Source organism: Mus caroli, chromosome 15, assembly GCF_900094665.2.
Source record: "Mus caroli chromosome 15, CAROLI_EIJ_v1.1, whole genome shotgun sequence".
In the NCBI taxonomy this organism is placed as follows: Eukaryota; Metazoa; Chordata; class Mammalia; order Rodentia; family Muridae; genus Mus; species Mus caroli.
This window is the reverse complement of record NC_034584.1, coordinates 31,078,264-31,098,500: the sequence shown is the minus strand read 5'-3', so window position 1 is coordinate 31,098,500 and position 20,237 is coordinate 31,078,264. Positions and strand designations below refer to the sequence as shown.

At 44.7% G+C, this 20,237-nt stretch overlaps 2 protein-coding genes across 3 annotated transcripts in view; both read right to left on the bottom strand.

Moving 5' to 3' along the window:
- Spag1 (sperm associated antigen 1) overlaps positions 1-20,237 on the bottom strand; it is a 61,526-nt gene that overhangs the window by 33,161 nt on the left and 8,128 nt on the right. For both annotated transcript variants that reach the window (XM_021183224.2, XM_021183225.2), the window contains exons 4-10: positions 18,077-18,202; positions 13,353-13,417; positions 12,656-12,765; positions 11,771-11,876; positions 8,308-8,438; positions 5,978-6,084; positions 2,176-2,335 (exon numbers count right to left, since the gene is read on the bottom strand). In XM_021183224.2, the coding sequence (XP_021038883.1) occupies positions 2,176-2,335; positions 5,978-6,084; positions 8,308-8,438; positions 11,771-11,876; positions 12,656-12,765; positions 13,353-13,417; positions 18,077-18,202 (805 nt within the window). The remainder of the gene's footprint in view (positions 1-2,175; positions 2,336-5,977; positions 6,085-8,307; positions 8,439-11,770; positions 11,877-12,655; positions 12,766-13,352; positions 13,418-18,076; positions 18,203-20,237) is intronic.
- Positions 3,133-4,388, bottom strand: LOC110310350 (high mobility group protein B1). The gene has a single exon (XM_021183226.2). The coding sequence runs from the start codon at positions 4,279-4,281 to the stop codon at positions 3,634-3,636; it is 648 nt and encodes a 215-aa protein (XP_021038885.1). The 5' UTR covers positions 4,282-4,388; the 3' UTR covers positions 3,133-3,633.

Genomic DNA, 20,237 nt, shown 5'->3' with positions numbered 1-20,237 from the left:
CACAGCACAGGGTTTCACAGGGGAGGAGGGAACACACAGCAGCACAGCACAGGGTTTCACAGAGGAGGAGGGAGCACACAGCAGCACAGCACAGGGTTTCACAGGGGAGGAGGGAGCAGACACCAGCACAGCACAGGGTTTCACAGGGGAGGAGGGAGCAGACACCAGCACAGCACAGGGTTTCACAGAGGAGGAGGGAGCAGACACCAGCACAGCACAGGGTTTCACAGGGGAGGAGGGAGCACACACCAGCACAGCACAGGGTTTCACAGAGGAGGGAGCACACAGCAACACAGCACAGGGTTTCACAGGGCAGGAGGGAGCACACAGCAGCATGTCTTGGCTTGAAGAGGTGACTGTGAAGCCATGTTAAGACAGGGTAGTACAGGGAGGACATACACGTAAGCCAGTACAAAAGAATGGCATCCACAATTCTGCTGTCTATAGGAGACTGATCAATTAGTTCTCTGACATGGAGTAAAGGCAATTCAAATGAGTAAGGACAGTTTTCAACAAATGGATCTGAACCTTAGAAAAGTGGGCTAGGTGTGGTGGCGCATACCTTTAATCCCAGCCATGGAAGGAGGTGGAGGCAGAAAGATGCAGACATATTTGAGTTTAAAGGGAGCTCCAGGCCAGCCAGCACTACTTAGTAGGACCTTGTCTCAAGGACAAAATCAACAACAAAAACACAGAAGAAAAATCTTCATGCATTTGGACTAGGCAGAGGATTCACAGATAGGATACTGACAACACGATTATGTTCTAAAATTGAGTCAATTTAACTTCAACAAAATTAAAAACCTTTGTGATGTGAAAGACACTGGCTTTTAGAATAATAAAAACCTGCCACATGGATGGGAAGACACCTGTGGATGAGACTTGGATAAGCCTCAGGCTTGGCAGCACACTTGACGTGATCCCTCACTTTAGAGCCTGGGTCAGTGGAGGCTGTGAGTGCAGGGTGATGCTCTACTGCACAGCAGGTAGGTAAGGTAACCCTTTAAACATAAGCGGGACACTGAGCATGGTAGCACATGTGCGTGACCCCTCAGGAGAGAGCAGATTTAAAGTTAACTTGCAAATGGCTGGCGTCCTGTAGGCACAGCCACTTTAGAGTAAACAGTTGACGAGAACTCTGAATACAAGAGAAAAAATAAGTTTTGGACACTGTATTTATGATGGTTTTGCTTGGTTGTCAACTTCTGAAATTAACTAAAATTTTATAAAAATGGGACATACCACTAAGGGATTTTTGCTTAATTTGAAGTGGGAAGATTCCCTTCTAATCTTTTGGGTGGGAAGATGCAGACTTTAATCCGGGCAGCATCTTCTGTTGGCAGCCTTTATAAGGACATGGAAGCAGGAAGGTGCTGCTCTCTGCCTGCCTGCCCTCTCCTCACTGGCAAGCCCATCCCTGCACTGACATGGGAGACGCTTTCTTAGGGATTTGAGCAGATACTAAAGGCCAGTTGAGACATTCAGTGTCATGGACTGAACAACTACTGGATTCTTGGATCGTTCATTCATAGGAAGACATCGCTGGGTTGGCTGGATCCCAGCCTGTAAGGTATTCTAATAAATCTCCTTTCTCTACATACAGAGAGAGTCTATAAGTTGTTACCCTAGAGAACCCTAACTAATACAATATTAAGCTCTATTAAGGAAAGATGGTAACCAGGCATGGCCTTTAATCACAGCACTTTGAAGGCAGAGAAAGGTGAATCTCTGTGAGTTCTAGAACAGCCAGGGCTACACAATGAATGGGGCCCTGAATAACAACAACAACAAGGAAGGAGAGGAAGAGGAAGAGGAAGAGGAAGAGGAAGAGGAAGAGGAGGAGGAGACTGGCCAGCAGGTAAAGATGCTTGGTACCAGGTCTGACACCCTGAATTCAATCCTAGGACCCATGTACTAGAGAGAGAACTGGCTTCAGCAAGTTGTCCTCTGTCCCCCCACATGTTGCATGTGTCCCTACTCAGCACACAAAATAAATCAATGTCAAAAGAAATTTATAAAGAAAAGCAGTGCTAAATTTGACTGTAGACTTTAAGGTAAAGCTACCACAAGTTTGGGAAACTAACAATTTCTGTAACAACAAACCCACCACCCCCACCACCACCCCGCCTGATGAAAACAGCCGTTTGCAGAACCAGGATGAAAAAGATGCCTCACCCTCATCCGAGCCACCATCTTCACGCTCATCTGCGCTTCCCTTTCCACCTTCATCTCCCGAGTTCTCAACTTCCTCAATAACCATCCTCTTCCCTTTGGTTTGGAGCTCAGAGACAGGCTCTGAATTCTTCAGATCTCTCTCAACCTCCGATAAGGTCTTCTGCAACATAATTAAATGTTTTCCTTTTAATAAAACACAATCATTCTTTCTGGTAAGAATATGAAGAAGTCACTTTAAAACGAATAAACCTGAAAACTCGTACTAGTCTCCTTTTTATAATAATTTATAGTTTTGTCTGATTGTAATAACTATGCCCACTATAAAATAAGCAAACAAACAAATGGATACTGAATAACAATATAAAATAGATACAAAACAGGCTGAAGAGGCAGCTCAGAGGTTAAGAGGACCTGGGCTCAATTCCCAGCACCCACAAGGTACCTCACAACTGTCAGGAACGCCAGTCCTGGGAGCTCCGATGCCCTCATTCTGACTCCTGAGGCACCAAGCAAGCCTGTGGTGCAGACATGCATGCAAAACACCAATACACAGAAAATACATTTTACAAAAAGAGAAGGAGCCAGGCAGTGGTGGCGCACACCTTTAATCCCAGCATGTGGGAGGCAGAGGCAGGCAGATTTCTGAATTCGAGGCCAGCCTTGTCTACAGAGTGAGTTCCAAGACAGCCAGGGCTACACAGAGAAACCCTGTCTCAGAAGAGAGAGAGAGAGAGAAGAAAAGAGAGTCACCTGAACTCCTTGCAGTCACTTAACCCTGCTGACTTCTGAAGAGCTTTTGGTGTTTCTGTATACAGACACTCATGTAGATGGGCAGTTTATGCCGACGAAACTGAAACCCGTGCTGTGCTGTGAAAGATAGTGCTCAGAGTTCTGAGATTTTCTATGCCATCTAGGAAGAAAGCCACTTATATAGCCCCTCTCCATTGAATATTTTTTTTAATAAAAAAAATTGTATTTACTTAGAAGCATTCAGAATGTCAACAAAACAGCCGCAATTTTTTTTTTTGCAATTACAGAGTGGTATTCAATTAACAGAACAACAATTATCTTCGTATAAGCTGCATCAGAGACAACTGAAGATGAAAAAAATAAAACCCAAAAATAAAACCAAAGGGGGGAAAAAAAAAAACCAAACTACTGTCCCCATATATAACTAATTTGTGCTGTGCACCAACAAGAACCTGCTTTAAATTTCCATGCCAATTTACAACCCCCAGACCGTACCAGGCAAGGTTAGTGGCTATTGAAAATACCACCAGGACAGGGCTATCTAAAGACACATTCGGTAGTGTGTTAACTATACAAAAAAAAGACACTGTACAGTTTAAAAACAAATCTTACACAGCCTTACATTTCAATTTTCTTTAAAAGGAGTGAGTTGTGTACAGGGGGGTTAAATGCTTTATAGACAAGGAAAAAAACTGTGCTAGAACCAACTTATTCATCAGCATCTTCTTCTTCCTCATCTTCATCCTCCTCTTCTTCTTCCTCTTCCTCATCTTCTTCATCCTCCTCATCATCTTCCTCTTTCTTCTTTTTCTTGCTCTTTTCAGCCTTGACCACCCCCTTTTTTGCTGCATCAGGTTTTCCTTTAGCTCTGTAGGCAGCAATATCCTTCTCGTACTTCTCCTTCAGNTTGGCAGCTTTCTTCTCATAGGGCTGCTTGTCATCTGCTGCAGTGTTGTTCCACATCTCTCCTAGTTTCTTTGCAATATCACCAATGGATAAGCCAGGATGCTCGCCTTTGATTTTGGGGCGGTACTCAGAACAGAACAAGAAGAAGGCCGAAGGAGGCCTCTTGGGTGCATTGGGGTCCTTGAACTTCTTTTTGGTCTCCCCTTTGGGGGGGATGTAGGTTTTCATTTCTCTTTCATAACGAGCCTTGTCAGCCTTTGCCATATCTTCAAATTTCCCCTTTTCTTTAGCAGACATGGTCTTCCACCTCTCTGAGCACTTCTTGGAGAACTCTGAGAAGTTGACAGAAGCATCCAGGTGCTTCTTCTTGTGCTCCTCCCGGCAAGTTTGCACAAAGAATGCATATGAGGACATTTTGCCTCTCGGCTTCTTAGGATCTCCTTTGCCCATGTTTAGTTGATTTTCCTCCACGAGGCACAGAGTCGCCCAGTGCCCGTCCGGCTCGCGCTTGCCCCGGCGCTGTCTCTATGGAGCTCAATGTACTGCAATGGCTGTGAGAGCGGAGCCAGACCTCCATTGAATATTTAACATTATTTTACTTGTGTGAGTGTACGTGACATGTATGCTGGTGTCTGCATAGGTAAGAAGAGGGTGTCAAGCCCCTGCAGCTGGAGTTACAGGCAGTTGTAGTCTGCCTGATAGGGGTGCTGAGAACCAATCTTAGGTCCTCTGGAAGATCAGCAAGTGTTACTAACTACTACTACTGAATCATCTCTTCAGCCTCTAAAAATTATTAACATTATTGGTGAGTGCAGGTGCATGCATGTGTGTGTGTGTGTGTGTGTGTACGGGATTGGTATCCTAAAATGTGGTTCCTCAGTCACCACGCACACTCATTCGGCACTAAAATGGGACTTGGGAACAAGAGGAGCTTTGCTGACTCTCAGTAAAAGCCCCTCCTGTCTGACCTAAGATACTGTAGTGGTTTAAATAAGAATGGCCCCTAAACTCATATTGGAATACTTAGTCCCTCACTGGTGGATCTGTTTTGTGAAGATTAGGAGGTGTAGTGTTTTTGGAAGAGGTGTGTCACTAGGAGTTGGCTTTGAGGTGTTTATCTCCCTGTCTGCTGGTTGTGGACAAGATGTAAGCTCTCACTCTCTGCACACAACTTTAGTCCCAGCACTTGGGAAGTCAAATCAGCAGATCTCTGAATTTGAGGCCAGCCTGGTCTACAGAGCAAGTTCCAGACCGGTCAGTACTACACAGAGAAACCCTGTCTCCAAAAACCAAAAACCAAAGCTGTAAGTCATTTCTGCCTGCCTGCTGCCACACTCCCCACCATGATGATCCTGGACTCACCCTCTGCAGCTGCAGGCAAGACCCCAATGAAAAGCTTTCTTTCTAAGTTACCTTGGTCACAGTGTCTCTTCACAGCGAGCGATGAAACAGTAACTAGACAGCTACTGTGTATGTGCCACTCAGTCAGCTTACTAATTTGCAAATAGAGCAAAATCTCTCCTCTTTCCTGGTCTTGACAGTTCCTCTTTAGAATCAAAACCATGCTTCCCTCAACAGTTTGCTTTCTCCTATCTCAAGGAGATGTCAACACCGTAGAGCATTTGACCTTTGTAAAAGCAAAGAACTCACCTCCAATGCAAGTTACTCAACAAGACTGATGCCTCTTTTTGTTTTTTTTTTTTAAAAAGATTTCATTATTTATTTTATGTATATGATACACTGTAGCTGTCTTCAGACACACCAGAAGAGGGCGTCAGATCCCATTACAAATGGTTGTGAGCCACCATGTGGTTGCTGGGAATAGAACTCAGGACCTGTGGAAGAGCAGCCAGTCCAGTGCTCTTAACCGCTGAGCCATCTCTCCAGCCTGACTGATGCCATTTTTAACATATATTCAGAAACAGCTGGGCATGGCAGTGTACACAGCCTTCATCCCAGCACTTGGGAGGCAGAGGCAGGTGAATCTCTGTAAATTCACTGCCGGTCTGAACTATAGAGAGCTCCAGACCAACCACAGGTATATACTGAAACCCTGTCTTAAAAAAAAAAAAAACCAAAATAAATCAGGAAAATCCGAAACAGAAAACCACAGAGTTAGGCTTTAAAATATATTGTCCATCCTTACCTTGGCCAAGTCGTTGTCGGGCTCCACCTGCAGCACCTTTCTCAGGTCATCCACAGCTTCCTGGAGCTTGTTTTGATGTTTATATGTAGTGGCTCGTCTCAGGAGAGCTGAAAATGTACCGAGATAAATGCTCGATAGTTTAACATGTACCATGAGAGCGTCAACACAGTTTGAACAAGTTCCCAACAAGAAGGGAAGTATGAGCAGCACAAGACACAAACAGGCAGAGCTTGAACCCCCAGGTCCGTGTGATGGCACATACGACCCTGCCATACCAGAAGACGCTTCACTGGGTAGCAGCCTGCTTTTTAAATTCCTTGAGACTCCCATACATGCATACGTATCATGCTTTGGTCAAATCTGCCCTCTCCCCTCTTCTCTCCAATTCTTTCCTCCTAAAAGCTTCTCACTCCTCATTTCATGTACTCTTTTTTTAAAAACAAAAAACGACGGAGTCCACCTAGTGCTGTCTGAATGTGTGTAGGTGTAGGGCTATCTACCGACGCAGGAGCACCATGGTGGTTTGAAGGAGAAATTTCGCCATGGGCATTGGCATTCGAATACTTGGTCCAGTTGGTGAGGCTGTTTAGGGGAGGTTAGGAGGTGCAGCAGCCTTCCTGGTGGACAGACGGTGGGATTGTGATTTGAGCATAGAAAGCCTAACCTCCTTCTCACAGTTAAAGCTGTGGGTACTACACTGTCTGCTCCTCCTGCCAGGCCTCTCTGCCATGATGGACTCACAAACTCCTTCTCTGTTAAGCTGCCTTGGTCATGGCGTTATCACGGCAAAGAAAAGTAACTCATACAGGGTCTCCTCTCGGGGGCTGCGTCAGAAAAGAACTGACCTCCCTCTGCAGCTCCAGCCTCTGTGTAAGAATCGGGGCGTCTCACATCCTGACCCTGCCACTCGCTGTCTCTGTCCGTTTCCCAAGCCCTGCAACCGTGCTGCCGCACCAGGGAACCACTCACTAACAACCACGTCTGGCTTCCTTCAGTCGCCACTGCTCTTAGCTCATTGTTTCTGGAAACTTAGGACAAGCCTGTAGAGATGCTGTAGGCACTGACTGGCCAAGGACAGATAAAGGGCATTAGTGCGCTCCACTTAACCAGTTAGTCTTGTTTGGTAGTGGTGGGAGAGTTGCTTGTGTTTGGCTTGATTTGGTTTAGTGTTTTGAGACAGGGTCTCAATAGCATAGGCTGGTTCTGGATTCCCTGTACGGGCAAGGATGACCTTTGAACTCTGGTCCCCCTGAGTCTGCCTCCGGAGAACTGGACTCCCAGGCATGGCCCTGCCACCCAGCTCTGCACAGCTATTTCTAAGATGATCAGAGCTGGCTATGTCAGTTATGGGAAAGGCCTAAATCCTAGTTCCTTGTCAGTGAGGCAGAGAATTGGAAAATAGTAAGGTCCTATCTCAAAACAAACAAACAAAACAAAAAAAACCAAAAAACTAAGCCAAACCAAAACAATCCAAAGTTACCTTAGCATGTGGTGACTACATCAGCAGGGGTCAGGAGCTGAGCACTTTGGCATATTGTGTCAGTATTTTTTTTTTGTACATTTCAATTTACAATTTTATAATCATTTAATACTAACAATGTACCATTCTAGTCCCTTGGTCCCTTATATGAGAGAACTTTACATAGTAAAATGATATCTTAAGGGAAAAAAAATCAGGCTCAATAATTCTGAAATGTAACAGTGTGTCAAATATGTTTTAATATGCTATCAATGCATAACTGGGAATTACACAACACTCCCTCATTATATAATGTAGTTTTAGCCTTATAAAGAACACATTGTGGTTGCCAAGTCAATAAGATGATAGGGCTTGGGGTTTAGTTGTATTGTTAGTAGGTAATGGACTGCTAAGAGGACTAAGATATGTGCTAGGACTAGGTGACAACTGCAGTTTGCAGTGTTCCCCACTGCTGAGTTAGGGTTTCCATTGCTGTGGAGACACCATGACCAAGGCAACTCCTATAAAGGCACACAGTCCATTATTGTCATGGTGGGAAGCATGGCAGTGCACAAGCAGGCATGGTGCTTAGAGAAGGAGCTGAGAATCCTACATCTGGATCCTAAGGCAGCAAAAGGAGACTGTCTTCCACAGGCTCTTCCACAGGGTGGAGCTTAGGCATAGTTCCTCAAAGCCACTTCCACAGTGACACACTTCCTCCAACAAGGCCACACCTCCTAATAGTGCCACTTCCCATGGGTCAAACATTCCATCCACCATATCTACTATTTCTTCTTTTGAAAGAAGCAGCATCACAAAGTACCTCAGGTGGGCTGCTGGACCTGGGACAAGACACTCACTGCCTGCTTACCTTTTACGTTTCCAGGATCCAGCTCCAAGGCCTTCTCACAGTCTTCAAGAGCACTGCTCCATCTCTGCAACTTGATTTCAGCCTGAGCTCGATTGTTATAGGCAATGGCGGTGGGAAGGGCTGATAAGCTCCTACACAAGAAACGAGTTGGTGACAGGGAGGTCAGAGTCAGAGGAACTCAGCTGAGGTTATGTTGTGGTTTGAGTAAAAAATGTCCTCACAGGCTGGTGGCACAGTGGTGAGGGGCTCTGCAAACATCAGAGGCTGAGCCTAATAGAAGGAAGTAGGGACCATGCCTTTGGCTTTTCTTCCCTCGCCCCAATGCGTGGATGTGTTGGAGACTGGTTCCAATGCTTTGATTCAATCAGGAATCTGTGTGTCCAAATGCTAAAGGTCCTTGTCCCCAATTGCTTTTTGATCAGTCAATAAAGATGCCAATGGCCAATGGCTGGGCACAGGGGGAGAAAGGAGGAAAGATCGCCAGCCTTTGAGGTAGCCAAGGCATTTCAAAATTAAGCTAATGTGTATGTGTTTTGCATTTTTGAATTCAGAGAGCTCCTTTGGAGGGGTGTGGCTGAAAACATGCGACCCTCGGGGAGCATGAATCGGTGTAGCTAAACACTCCTGCTACATAGATGTCCCTGTCCTGGTCCCCTCCTATGTCTCACCAACAGGTGCAGCCTGAAGCTCATTCCTGCCACCAAGTTGTTCACCCTTACTTGAGACCCAAGGTAACAGAGCCAGCCAAGCCACCAAACATGAGTTCATCCCAGAAACTGTAAGTCACTGTAAATCCTTCCCTCCTGAAACTGCTGTCTCAGGCACTTAGGTCATAGCTATGCAAAATAACCAGTACAAACTGTAAGGAAAACAAATCGAGACTGTATAAGAGATGAACTCTGTCCCTTAAAATTTGTATGTTGAAATCCTAAACCTACGATGTCTCAGAATATGAATACCTCTGCATGGAAGGCTTTAGAGATATTCACACAGTTCAGTGCTTGACGGGTCAATCCCCAGGACCACTGTCACAGTTTCTTTTCCTGTTGCTATGATAAAATACCCCAACAAGACAACTTAAGGTGGGAAGACTTATTTTGGCTCACAATTCAAATGCAGCCCATCGTGGTGGGGAAGATCGTCATAGCCACAAGCAGGGAGCAGAGAAAAGCATGGATGTGCACTGCCGCTTAAGCACCCTTCTCTGTCTATACTATCTAGGATCCTTGGCAAGAAATGGCACCACCCATAGTGGATGGGTTGTCCCAACTCAACACAATCAAGATAATAATACTCCACAGGCAGGTCTATGGGCCCAACTTCCAGGTGATTATAGATTCTTCCAAGATTACAAATAGTCATTAAAATCACCACAAAAAAAAAAAATGTTTTTAAAAAAAAAGTAACTTAATATGAGGCCCTCAGTGTGTGTACTCTAGTCTAACAAAACTGAAATCCTATAAAAAGAAGAGATTAGAGCCAGATATGAGTGACAGACCATGAGAGCAAACAGGAAGAAGACAGACACCTGCCAGCCTAGGTTTGCACCTTTCACCTTGAGCTTAGACTTCCAGCCTTTAGAAAAGTGAGGTAAGCGGCTTATTCAGGCTACCGGGGCTGTGGTATCTGTGATGGCAGCCCTAGCTAAGAGTGTGACTTGCGCCAGGAGAGTCCAGAAACTCAGTTCTGTATGGGACATCTCTACTGAGACAGACCTTTAACTACACAGTAAAAGGCTCCAAGTTAGTTCAGCCTTTAGAGGGGGATGGAAGCAGGAGGATCGGAGGTTCAAGGCCAACCTGGGCTCATAAAACTATGAGAAAAGGGGTGAGGGAAAGGAGGGAGAATGAGTCTGGCGGGGCTGTTGTTCGCTGGCTGAAGGAACCCCACAAGTATCCTTTCTGCTTCCAGTCAGATGAACACAAACCCCATCAAAGCAGCATCATCCAGGCTCATATGGTAGCATACATCTGTACTCAGAGCGGAGGCAGGAGCACTGGAAATCCAGAGTTCTGAGCTACAATACACAGTGAGTTTGAGGCTAGCTTGATATATGGGATACTTCCTCAAAAACCAAACAAAACTAAAATTTATAGTCTTCCTTACAAAGGAGGAGGGAAGGCTGTATAGAGCTTAATTATGAGCAGGATTAGTGTTTCTTCTATTTATTTATTTTTTAAAGACAGGGTCTCTCAATGTAGACTGGAACTTACTATGTAGACTGCGCTGTCCTCAAACTCGGAGATCCTCTTGCCTCTGCCCCCCAGTGCTGAGATCAAAGGTGTGCATCTCAATAGCCAGCTAGCATTAGTGATTCTAAAAGTCTGGCTGTGACAGTATTTTATGAACTTCATCCACTTTACCTACTCCATCTTGGGACCAGCTCTAACTTAAAAGAAAAAAAAAAAAAAAGGCAGAGAACTTGACCTGCAGCTGAACCTAAGCTGTACTCAAGTACCAGGAAGGACCCCTCGGCTTGTCCTTGGCCCATGTCCCAGAGTTACTCCCTAGCTACCTCCTAGCAACAGTCAATCAAGGTTAGTCTGGTTGTTTCAGATGTACTTTCAGACCCTTGGGGATTGTTCATGGTCTTGTTTCAGAGCAGCCACCTGTCAGCTTACAACAGTCATTCTATTAGATGCCTGCCAGGCTGGCTACCCCCTCACTTGCTCCTATTTCCCATAAAACCTTGTCCTGCTGAGGGTTCGAGGCTGCTCTGCCTTCCCTTCTCATTCTGCTGTGTAGGACTGGGTTGAAGGAGAGCCCAAACCTGAGCTTGTAATAAAGAGACCCTAATGTGATTGCATCGGTAACAGCTCCCTAGTGGTCTTTTGGGGTTCACAAATGTTTCTTGGCACAACAGCATAATCTTCAAGAGTTCACAGATCCTAATGAAGGCCTGCTCTGAGCCAAGCCTTACCGGGTAGTGAGAGTATCGGACAATCGATCAAGTATGCTCTGCTGTGGCAGCTCATGGTGCCGTCGCTATCAGACCACGGGATCTGAGCTGGAGCCTTGAGAGGAGCTGCTGTGCTGTGTTACAGGGAAGAGTAACTTGGCTGGGGGTTCAGGGAAGAGTCCTCTAAAGAACTGAAGGCATGGGATATGTCCCAGAAGATAGGTAGACTCAAAAGATAGTGAGGGGAGGGGGACAGCCACAGAGAAGACCGCACGGGTGAACTCCCGACATCACAGGTACAATCCCTAAGGGATTCAACACAGCAAAACAGCCTATCTAGTTTTTTATGTGGATGTTTTGCTGGCATATGTCTACGACCACATGTGTGCTTGGTACCCAGCTGGATGCCCTGGAGCCGGAGTTACAGCAGGTTGTGAGCTGCCATGCAGATGCAAGGAACTGAACCTGGGTCCCTGGAAGAGCAGCCCCCATGCTTACTTGCTGAGTCACTCTCCAGCCCCTAGGAGAGCAAACGTAAGCCACAAGGAAGGAGAACCCACTGACCTGGTGTAATACATCACGGCCTCCTCATAGTCCCCGGAGTAGAAAGCCTCGTTCCCTTTTCCCTTTTCCCGATTGGCAAGAAAACTCTTTCCCTTCTCAGTCAGACCTAGAAATAAACCCACATGAAAACACAGCCTAAGATGATTTCTTGCAAGGCTTGAATGCTTGAGTGCTTTTATTTTTAGGGTGGCCCTGAACTAGAACCTGGGGCCTCAAGCATGCCTAAAAAGCATTCTACCACTGAGCTACACTGCCACACCCAAGAAGAGTTGTTTTAACGAAGCAGAAAGCCATAGATTCAATAAACAAAATAAAAGCTCTCTTGAGTTTAGGGCTATTTCTTTTCTTCTAACCATGTGGGTTTTTTGTTTTTGTTTTTTTGGTTTGTTTGGTTTTTTTAGGATTGGTTTTCTTATGGCTGGTTTTGCTATTACTTTAAAGGCTGGACTTCAGACGAAAAAGTGTCTCATTTCTTTTGTTTGATGCAAAAAATAAATGAGATTTTTTTTTAAAGAAATGGAAAACAAAAAAATATTCTAAGAAAAAATAGGTTTATGTTTTGAAGTCTTACAAACTTCATTATTAAAACCAGGTACAGTGTTATACACTTCTAACCCCAGGACTTAGCTAATGTAGGCAGGAATACCAGAAGTCCAAGGTCAAGCTATGGTGAGTTCAAGGCCAACCTGGGCTACATGAAATTCTATCTCAAACAAAATTGATTAATAAAAGCTAGAAATAAACTTGTTAGGAGTGGTCAACTCTGGGCAAAAGCCTATAAATGTTCATGGAAATCAGTAGTGCTCAAGGACAGCACCTCCTTGGCTGACACGTTTCCCATAGCTAAAAGGCTGGAAAACGACCAGCCCCTTCTTCTCTTCTTACCTGCTGTTTCTATTTTTGTCTCAATTTTAGACAAATGAGCTTTGTTGTTTATGACAGTCTTTTCTTTATAATCCTCATCAATCTTTGAACATTCTTTTTCCACATCAAATCTGAAACAACAACAGAAGACTAGTACAAAACTAGTGAGAGATGACCTCAGTCCTGCTCTCCTTGCCTCTGAGGTTCACACTGGGTGTCTGCAGATGGAATGCCTGGGACAAACTCTAAGCCCTGTCCTGGAACGGGCTCTGTAGACCAGGCTGGCGTTGAACTCACAGATATCGCCTGGTCTATAGAGCGAGTTCAAGGATGGCCAGGGTTACACAGAGAAACCCTGTCTCAAAAACTGCAGAATTAAATCTAACCTATTTTATGGTTGGTTTTTATAAAGAAAAGGCATTATTAATGGAAAAAAAATGAAATTAGAAGAGCTTAGACTACTAGATGTGGTGGTGTTTGCTTAGAATTATAGCAGCTGGGAGCGTGGGGAAGAGCAAGGATAGCCTGGATTACATTGTGAGACCCTGTCTCAAAAGAAACAAGAAAGAGGGTGGGAAGTGTTCAATAAAATGGTAACTTTACTAAAGTAATTTGAGACCCTTGATGTATCAGGCTTATAATATTATAAATTAGTAAAGCATTTAACAGTGGAGCATCTTTCAGAGACAACTTTTAAATAAAGAAATATAAAACATACTTATCCCATTCTGCATAATCCCTTGGAATCCTCTTCTTAGCTGTCTTACTTTTAGAATATGTTTCCTGAAAGAATAAATCACATTTGATGAGATACATTCAGCCTATTCAGATTTTATTATAAATGCACTGTGAACCACTGGCATAAGATAAACAAATGAAACAGATCAAAAAAACAGATCCCTGTGGGGTTAAAAGAACTCCAGTGTCTGATGTAACCAAACCTGAGGGGTTAAATCTGTAGTTAATCCCAAGGACATACCCAAAAACTCACGTATGTCAGTGATGGTTTCTAAAATAAAAATAGCAATAAACTCAACCATTCTTTTAGAGCCGAGGCATTGAGAGAGACAAGAATAACGACTTTGCTGGATTAGGAAGGGTTGTTTTGTTTGTCAGGCAGACATCCAACTTAGACTAATTCCAAAAAACAAAAACCAAACAAACAAAAATAACAACAATAACAACAACAGCAAAAGAGGCCCAGGTCTGCTGGGGAGGACTTTCCTGTTTCTGCTCTCTTCAGAGACCCTGTCCTCCCTGCCTGTTGATCCCCTCTTACTGATGGCTGTGTGTCCTCCCTGCCTGCTGACCCCCTCTTACTGATGACTGTGTGTCCTCCGTGCCTGCTGATCCCCTCTTACTGATGGCTGTGTGTCCTCCGTGCCTGCTGACCCCCTCTTACTGATGGCTGTGTGTCCTCCCTGCCTGCAGATCCCCTCTTACTGATGGCTGTGTGTCCTCCCTGCCTGCTGACCCCCTCCTCTTACTGATGGCTGTGTGCTTTCCCCATGTGGCAGGAGACATGGCCACAGCAGTCTGGGATTAAAACCACAAAGGCCTCATCAGAGAAAACTAAAGAGTGGTCCTCCCCTCCTCCACCCTTAGAGAAACTGAAAGAAAGGGCTCCAGTGAGCTGGCAGGGCAGAGTGGCCGGGATCAGGTCCCAGACCCGTTGCTGATTCACGATGGGAGAGCAGGGCAGGCTCCGTACCCAGAGAAATCAGGAGGAAGGCATGACAGCCATTAGACAGAGGAGTACTTAATTTCCCAGAACACATCTTACTACCGGGGAGTGTACTAAGAGGAGGGAGACTAAAGATGAAGGTAGAGACTAGAGCTCAGCTGTCATAGTTGAGGACAATACTAGGAACCGAAAAAGCAAAGAGAGGTCTTCTCCTACAGGTTTCAAAGGACCATGGCCCTGCCAATACCCTGGTTGTCAGCATCTTGCCTCTGGAACTATAAAACACATTCCTCTTGTTTAAAGCCAACCAGTTTGTTAGAAAACGAATACAAGTGGCACAGCTTAGCGGTTAAAGGAGCTGAGGAGACACTGGGGTAGTGGGGCTGGAGCAATGGCTCAGCAGGAAAGAGCACTGGCTGCTCTGGCTGAGGACCAAGGATCAGTTCCAGCGCCTGCATGCAGGCTCACAAGTAACTCCAGCTCTGGAGGATCTTGCATCCTTTTCTGACCTCCTTGGTCACCAGACATGCACATGGTGCACATACATACATGTAGGCAAAACACATATAAAATAAAAAAATATGAAGAGACTTTTTAAAGAAAGAAACTGGGGGTACTTAAATTCTTATATAGTTCTTCAATATCCCTGTGTGAAATATGCATTCCATTTAGAGGATGAAAATATATTGCGTGTGTGTGTGTGTGTGTATCGGAGGACAGCTTTCAGGAGTCGGTTCTCTTTTGGCATTGAAGAGATACCTCAGATGTTAAGAGTTGCACCAGTTGTTTTTCCAAACCACCTGAATTCAGTCCCCAGCACCCACACAGTAGCTAACTCCAGTTCCAGAGGATCTGATGCTCTTTTGTGACCTCCTGCAGGCACCAGGCACGAATATGGATACATTAAGACAAACACTCATACACATAAAATTTAAAAATCTAAAACCCAACAACAACAACAAAACTCTCAGTGGTGTGGCCTCTGGAAACAACTCAGGCTATTGGGATTGGTAGCAGACACCTTTACCATCACACTGGCTCTCAAGTACGTTTATTGAGCTGCGTAGTAAAATTGTATGTCCTGCTCAGAAGGTAGCTCTCTGCATATTTCTGAGCCTGTCACATAAAATACTGAAAGCACATGTCTTCAAGGTATAATATTAAACAAAATAATACTTTATCGTTGCACCAAAGGTAGCATTACATTAATTGGCTTTGTTTGTTTTTTCTCCATCGTGTGCACATGTGTGCGTGTGTGCATGTGTGTGTATGTGTGTGTGTGTGTGTGTGTGCATGTATGTGTACTCGTGTGCACATGGTTTGGCGCCCCAGCCTTGACTCAAGGTCAGGCACAGCAGCTTTACTCTTGATGCTGAGGTCAAGACAGAGGGAAAGGTGAGGTATTGACACTGTGTTCAAATCACACTGCTGGATGCAGTGGTGGACACCCACTGTCCACCTGCTCTGCTGGATGCAGTGGTGTACACCCACTGTCCACCTGCTCTGCTGGTTGCAGTGGTCTACACACACTGTCCACCTGCTCTGCTGGATGCAGTGGTGGACACCCACTGTCCACCTGCTTGGGAGGCCAAGGCAAGGCAATCATTTGGAGCAAGAATTCCAGGCCAGCCTGGGCAGTATAGCATGACTTTATTTCATAGGAAAACAAACATTAACTTGTAGGATTTCCTGGGATGCAATCTGAGCATCACTGTGCTGCCCATCTGTCTGTACCAATGGACCATAAGCCATTTAAAAGTCATGTCAAGCGGCTAGAGAGATGGCTCTGTGGCTAAGCACATATGCTGCTTTTCCAGAGGACCCAGGTTCAAGTCCCAGCGCCCACACAGCAGATCACAACTGTTTGTAATTCCAGTTTCAGAGGAATCTGACACCCTCTTCAGGTCTCTGCAGGCACTGCATGCATGTGGTATGCAGGCAAAACACACATACATAAGTAATAAATATGTAAAAAATAAAGACCAGGTCAAGAATTCCATATCATATGGTTTAGGGCACAGACGCACAAACTTAGCACACAGTGCTCCATTAGTGACTACGAACTCACTGATTACAGATGGCAGCATTTCCCACTACCTGTGAGCCCCTAATGAGGAGCACAGAGGTGCACGAAGGTAAATTTGAGAGAGCAGAATGATGGAAATGTTTTAGAAATAAAACCAAAGATTCTAGAAAAACTGAGGGGCAGTTAGATAGCTCAGTGGGTAAACATGCTTGCTGCCAAGCCTAAAGACCTCAGCTCTATCTCCCAAATCCACAGGGCAGATGGAGAGAACCCATTCCACTAAATCTGATGTGCACACAGTAGTATGGCATATACACATACACACATAGGTGTACATATATATACGTATATATACATACATATATACTGTGTGTGCATATGTTAAATATATTTATTATATTTCATATATTTTATTAAATATATATATATTAAATATTAAATAATATATATTTAAAAGATAAATAGCCAGGCATGATGGTGATGCACACCTTTAATCCCAGGACTTGGCAGGCAAAGGCAGTCAGATTCCTGTGAATTTCAGACCAGGCTGTCCAGGGCTACATAGTAAAACCCTATTTAAAAAATAATAATAAGGGGGCTGGTGAGATGGCTCAGTAGGTAAGAGCACCCGACTGCTCTTCTGAAGGTCCGAAGTTCAAATCNCAGCAACCACATGGTGGCTCACAACCACCCGTAATGAGATCTGATGCCCTCTTCTGGTACATCTGAAGACAGCTACAGTGTACTTACATACTTACATACATACATACATACATACATTCTGGTACATCTGAAGACAGCTACAGTGTACTTACATACTTACATAAATAAATAAATAAATAAATAAATAAATAAATAAATAAATGTAATAAATAAACACAAGTCAATAACAACAAAAATATAAGAATGACAAGAACAGGAAGATGGAAAGACTTGGGTAGCCATTCTGTCAAACAACAAGGTGAGCAGGCACTCAAAGGCCTAGATTCGACTTTAAGTGAACTGGATGGACTTGGAGCTCCAACAGACCCCATCTTCATGAAACTCATGAGGTAAAAAGGAGAGTTGCAAGACCAAATAGGGACCAAGTACAAAGAATGAAAACCAGAGAAGCATGTGCCCCAGGGAGTGGAGGGGTCTCTAAGTGCTTGCAACACCACTCAAAGTGGGCAGTCAGCTGGCTTCTACAACAACACAGCCTCTGCACCTCCCCAGAAAAGGCAGGATTCTTCCCTGGAGGAGAATATCCTCTATGCTCTTAAAAAATGATCAGAATAAAAGAGACAGAATGGCAAAAAATGAAAGAGGAAAAATGCTGACCTTAAAATGCGCACTTTCAGAAAAGGTTATCAGATACAGCTTATACAAGAGGTCAGCTGGGCCTGATGGCACAGTCCTGTAATCCCAGCTATTTGGGAAGCTAAGGAAGGAAGCTCACAAATTCAAGGCCAGCCTAGACCACTGAGGGAAACACTGTCTCAAAATAAAAAGTTAAAGAGGTCTAGAGCCATAGCTCAGGGGTGCAGCTCTTGTCTAGTGTGAGCTCCCAGGTTCAAATTCTAGTGCTATAACAAAGTATGTGTGTGTGTGTGTGTTGGGGGGGGCAGTGAGAAAGGAGAAGAGAAGAAGAACCTAAGGAGGGTGAAGCTACTTGCCTTTACCTCACCCTGGTATCCCTGTGAGCCACCTCCCATGCCTCTCAGCCCCGCTCCCCTGTTCCGGAAAGGCCTACCTTGCCACTGTGAGGGCAGCAGGTGGAGCCACGGACAGGAGGCAGAAGATCTTCCACTCTGGGATGGTTTTCAGGGTCATGGAAGTGACGTGTATTTTCCTCTCTTTTGATTTCTGATACCCAACTCTGAGAAGGATGGAGCAGAAGGTGACAGCTGTAGAGATGGTAGTCACTGACCATGCATTAGAAAGACTGTGCAGCAGCCTTCAGAGAAGGGTTCCATGTCGTTCTCGGGGGGGGGGGGGGGGGATCCATTTTCCTTAATGGTTATAAATACCCACAACACAAAATTTACTTTATTAATGATTTTTAGTATCTAGTTAAGTCTCATTAGGAATATTTGGGAGTGGGCATGAGATGCCTCAGCTGTTAAGGATGCTTGCTGCCAAGCCTGAAGAACTTAAGTTCAACTTAGGACACATAATTGCAGGAGAAAACGGACTCTCACAAGTTCTTCTCTGACCTCCACCCCCATACATGTACATTGTCTCCCTCCTCCCCCACCCCCCCCCACCCCTCTGTCTCTCTGTCTGTCTCTGGATGTAGTGAAAATACAAAAAGAATATATGAGATAGTGAGATAGCTCAGTGGATAAGGGTGCTGGCCACCAAGACTGATGACACAAGTTCAATTCCCAAGACGTGAATCAAAGACGATAATTGGCTCCTAAAGTTGTCCTCTGATCTCCACACGTGTGGTAACACACGCGCACACACACACACACACACACACACACAGAGTGATGGATGGATAGACAGACAGACAGACAGACAGGTAAACAGAATAAGAATTTTAAAGAATTTTCATGTTGTTGCCTATTTTACTTTTATTTTTACCTTTTGGGGGTCATTTTGTTTGGGTTGTTTTGGCCTCAACAACTTTGTGTAGATGACCCTGAGCACCTAATCCTGACCCACTTCCCAAGGGCTGGGATTACTGAAGTAATCCAACACACCCGAGTGTTAGTGAGTGGTTCTAATGCTCTGAATTAATCGGGAATCTGCATGTTCAAACACTGAAGGTCCTTGTCCCCAACTGGTTTTTGGTTGATCAATAAAGAACCAATGGGGCCAGGCAGTGGTGGCACATGCCTTTAATCCCAGCACCTGGGAGGCAGAGGCAGGCGGATTTCTGAGTTCGAGGCCAGCCTGGTCTACAAAGTGAGTTCCAGGACAGCCAGAGCTATACAGAGAAACCCTTTCTCGAAAAAAACAAAAAACAAAACAAACAAACAAAAGGAACCAATGGCCAATGGCTGGGCGGAGAGAGAAAGCGTGACTTTTAGATTGTGTTGGCGAGGAACTGGAAGAAAGGAATCACCATTATTCTGAAGAAGATGAATCAGATTTAGAGCTACAGAAGGAAAATTGTCATGGGCAACAAAGATTAGGGAGCGGCCCAGAAGGAGCCAGGGCGAAAGAGATAAAATAAAGAACTAGAGGGCATTAAGCCAGGATTACAGGAGGGAAATGTGTGCTAGCTGTGGGGAAGATTAGAACTGTCTGTGTGTATCTGTGTGTCTGTGTGTATATGTGTGTGTATCTTTATTCGAAAACTCAGATTGCTGCTAGGCAGGTACTAATGTGTGACCTGACAGGAGCCAGAGTAGCTTAGACCATTCCCACTACACCTGACTGTGTGCACAGGCACACACATGTGCACGAGCTTGAGACAAGGACTTGCTATGCAGCAAAGGCTAATCTAGATTCTCCTGCCTCTGCCTCCTAAGTGCTGGGATTATGGGTTTGTGCCACTGCACCTGGAAACAAAAAGATGTTAGTTCTTGTTAGTTCTTCTGAAACTGATTAAGAAATCAAATATGGAAGCCGATAATCCCAGCACTTGAAACATATAGATAAGAGAACTGGCCATCTGAGGCCTACCTGGGCTATAATATACTGTCAATAATAAAAATATCCAAGAATTCAATACAGTCTCAATCCAAACATAAGCATATTATTGTATACAAACTAAATTATTGTATACACCTAAATGAAGCAAAACAACTCACTAAAAGAACATATATGCTGGCTAGTTTTATGTCAACTCAACACAAGCTCAAGTCATCTCATCTCCTGCCTCTGCCTCCCCAGTGCCAAGATTACAGGTGGCACCACCACACCCGGCTCCAAGTATCTTTATAGAAAGAAACAGATGGTGA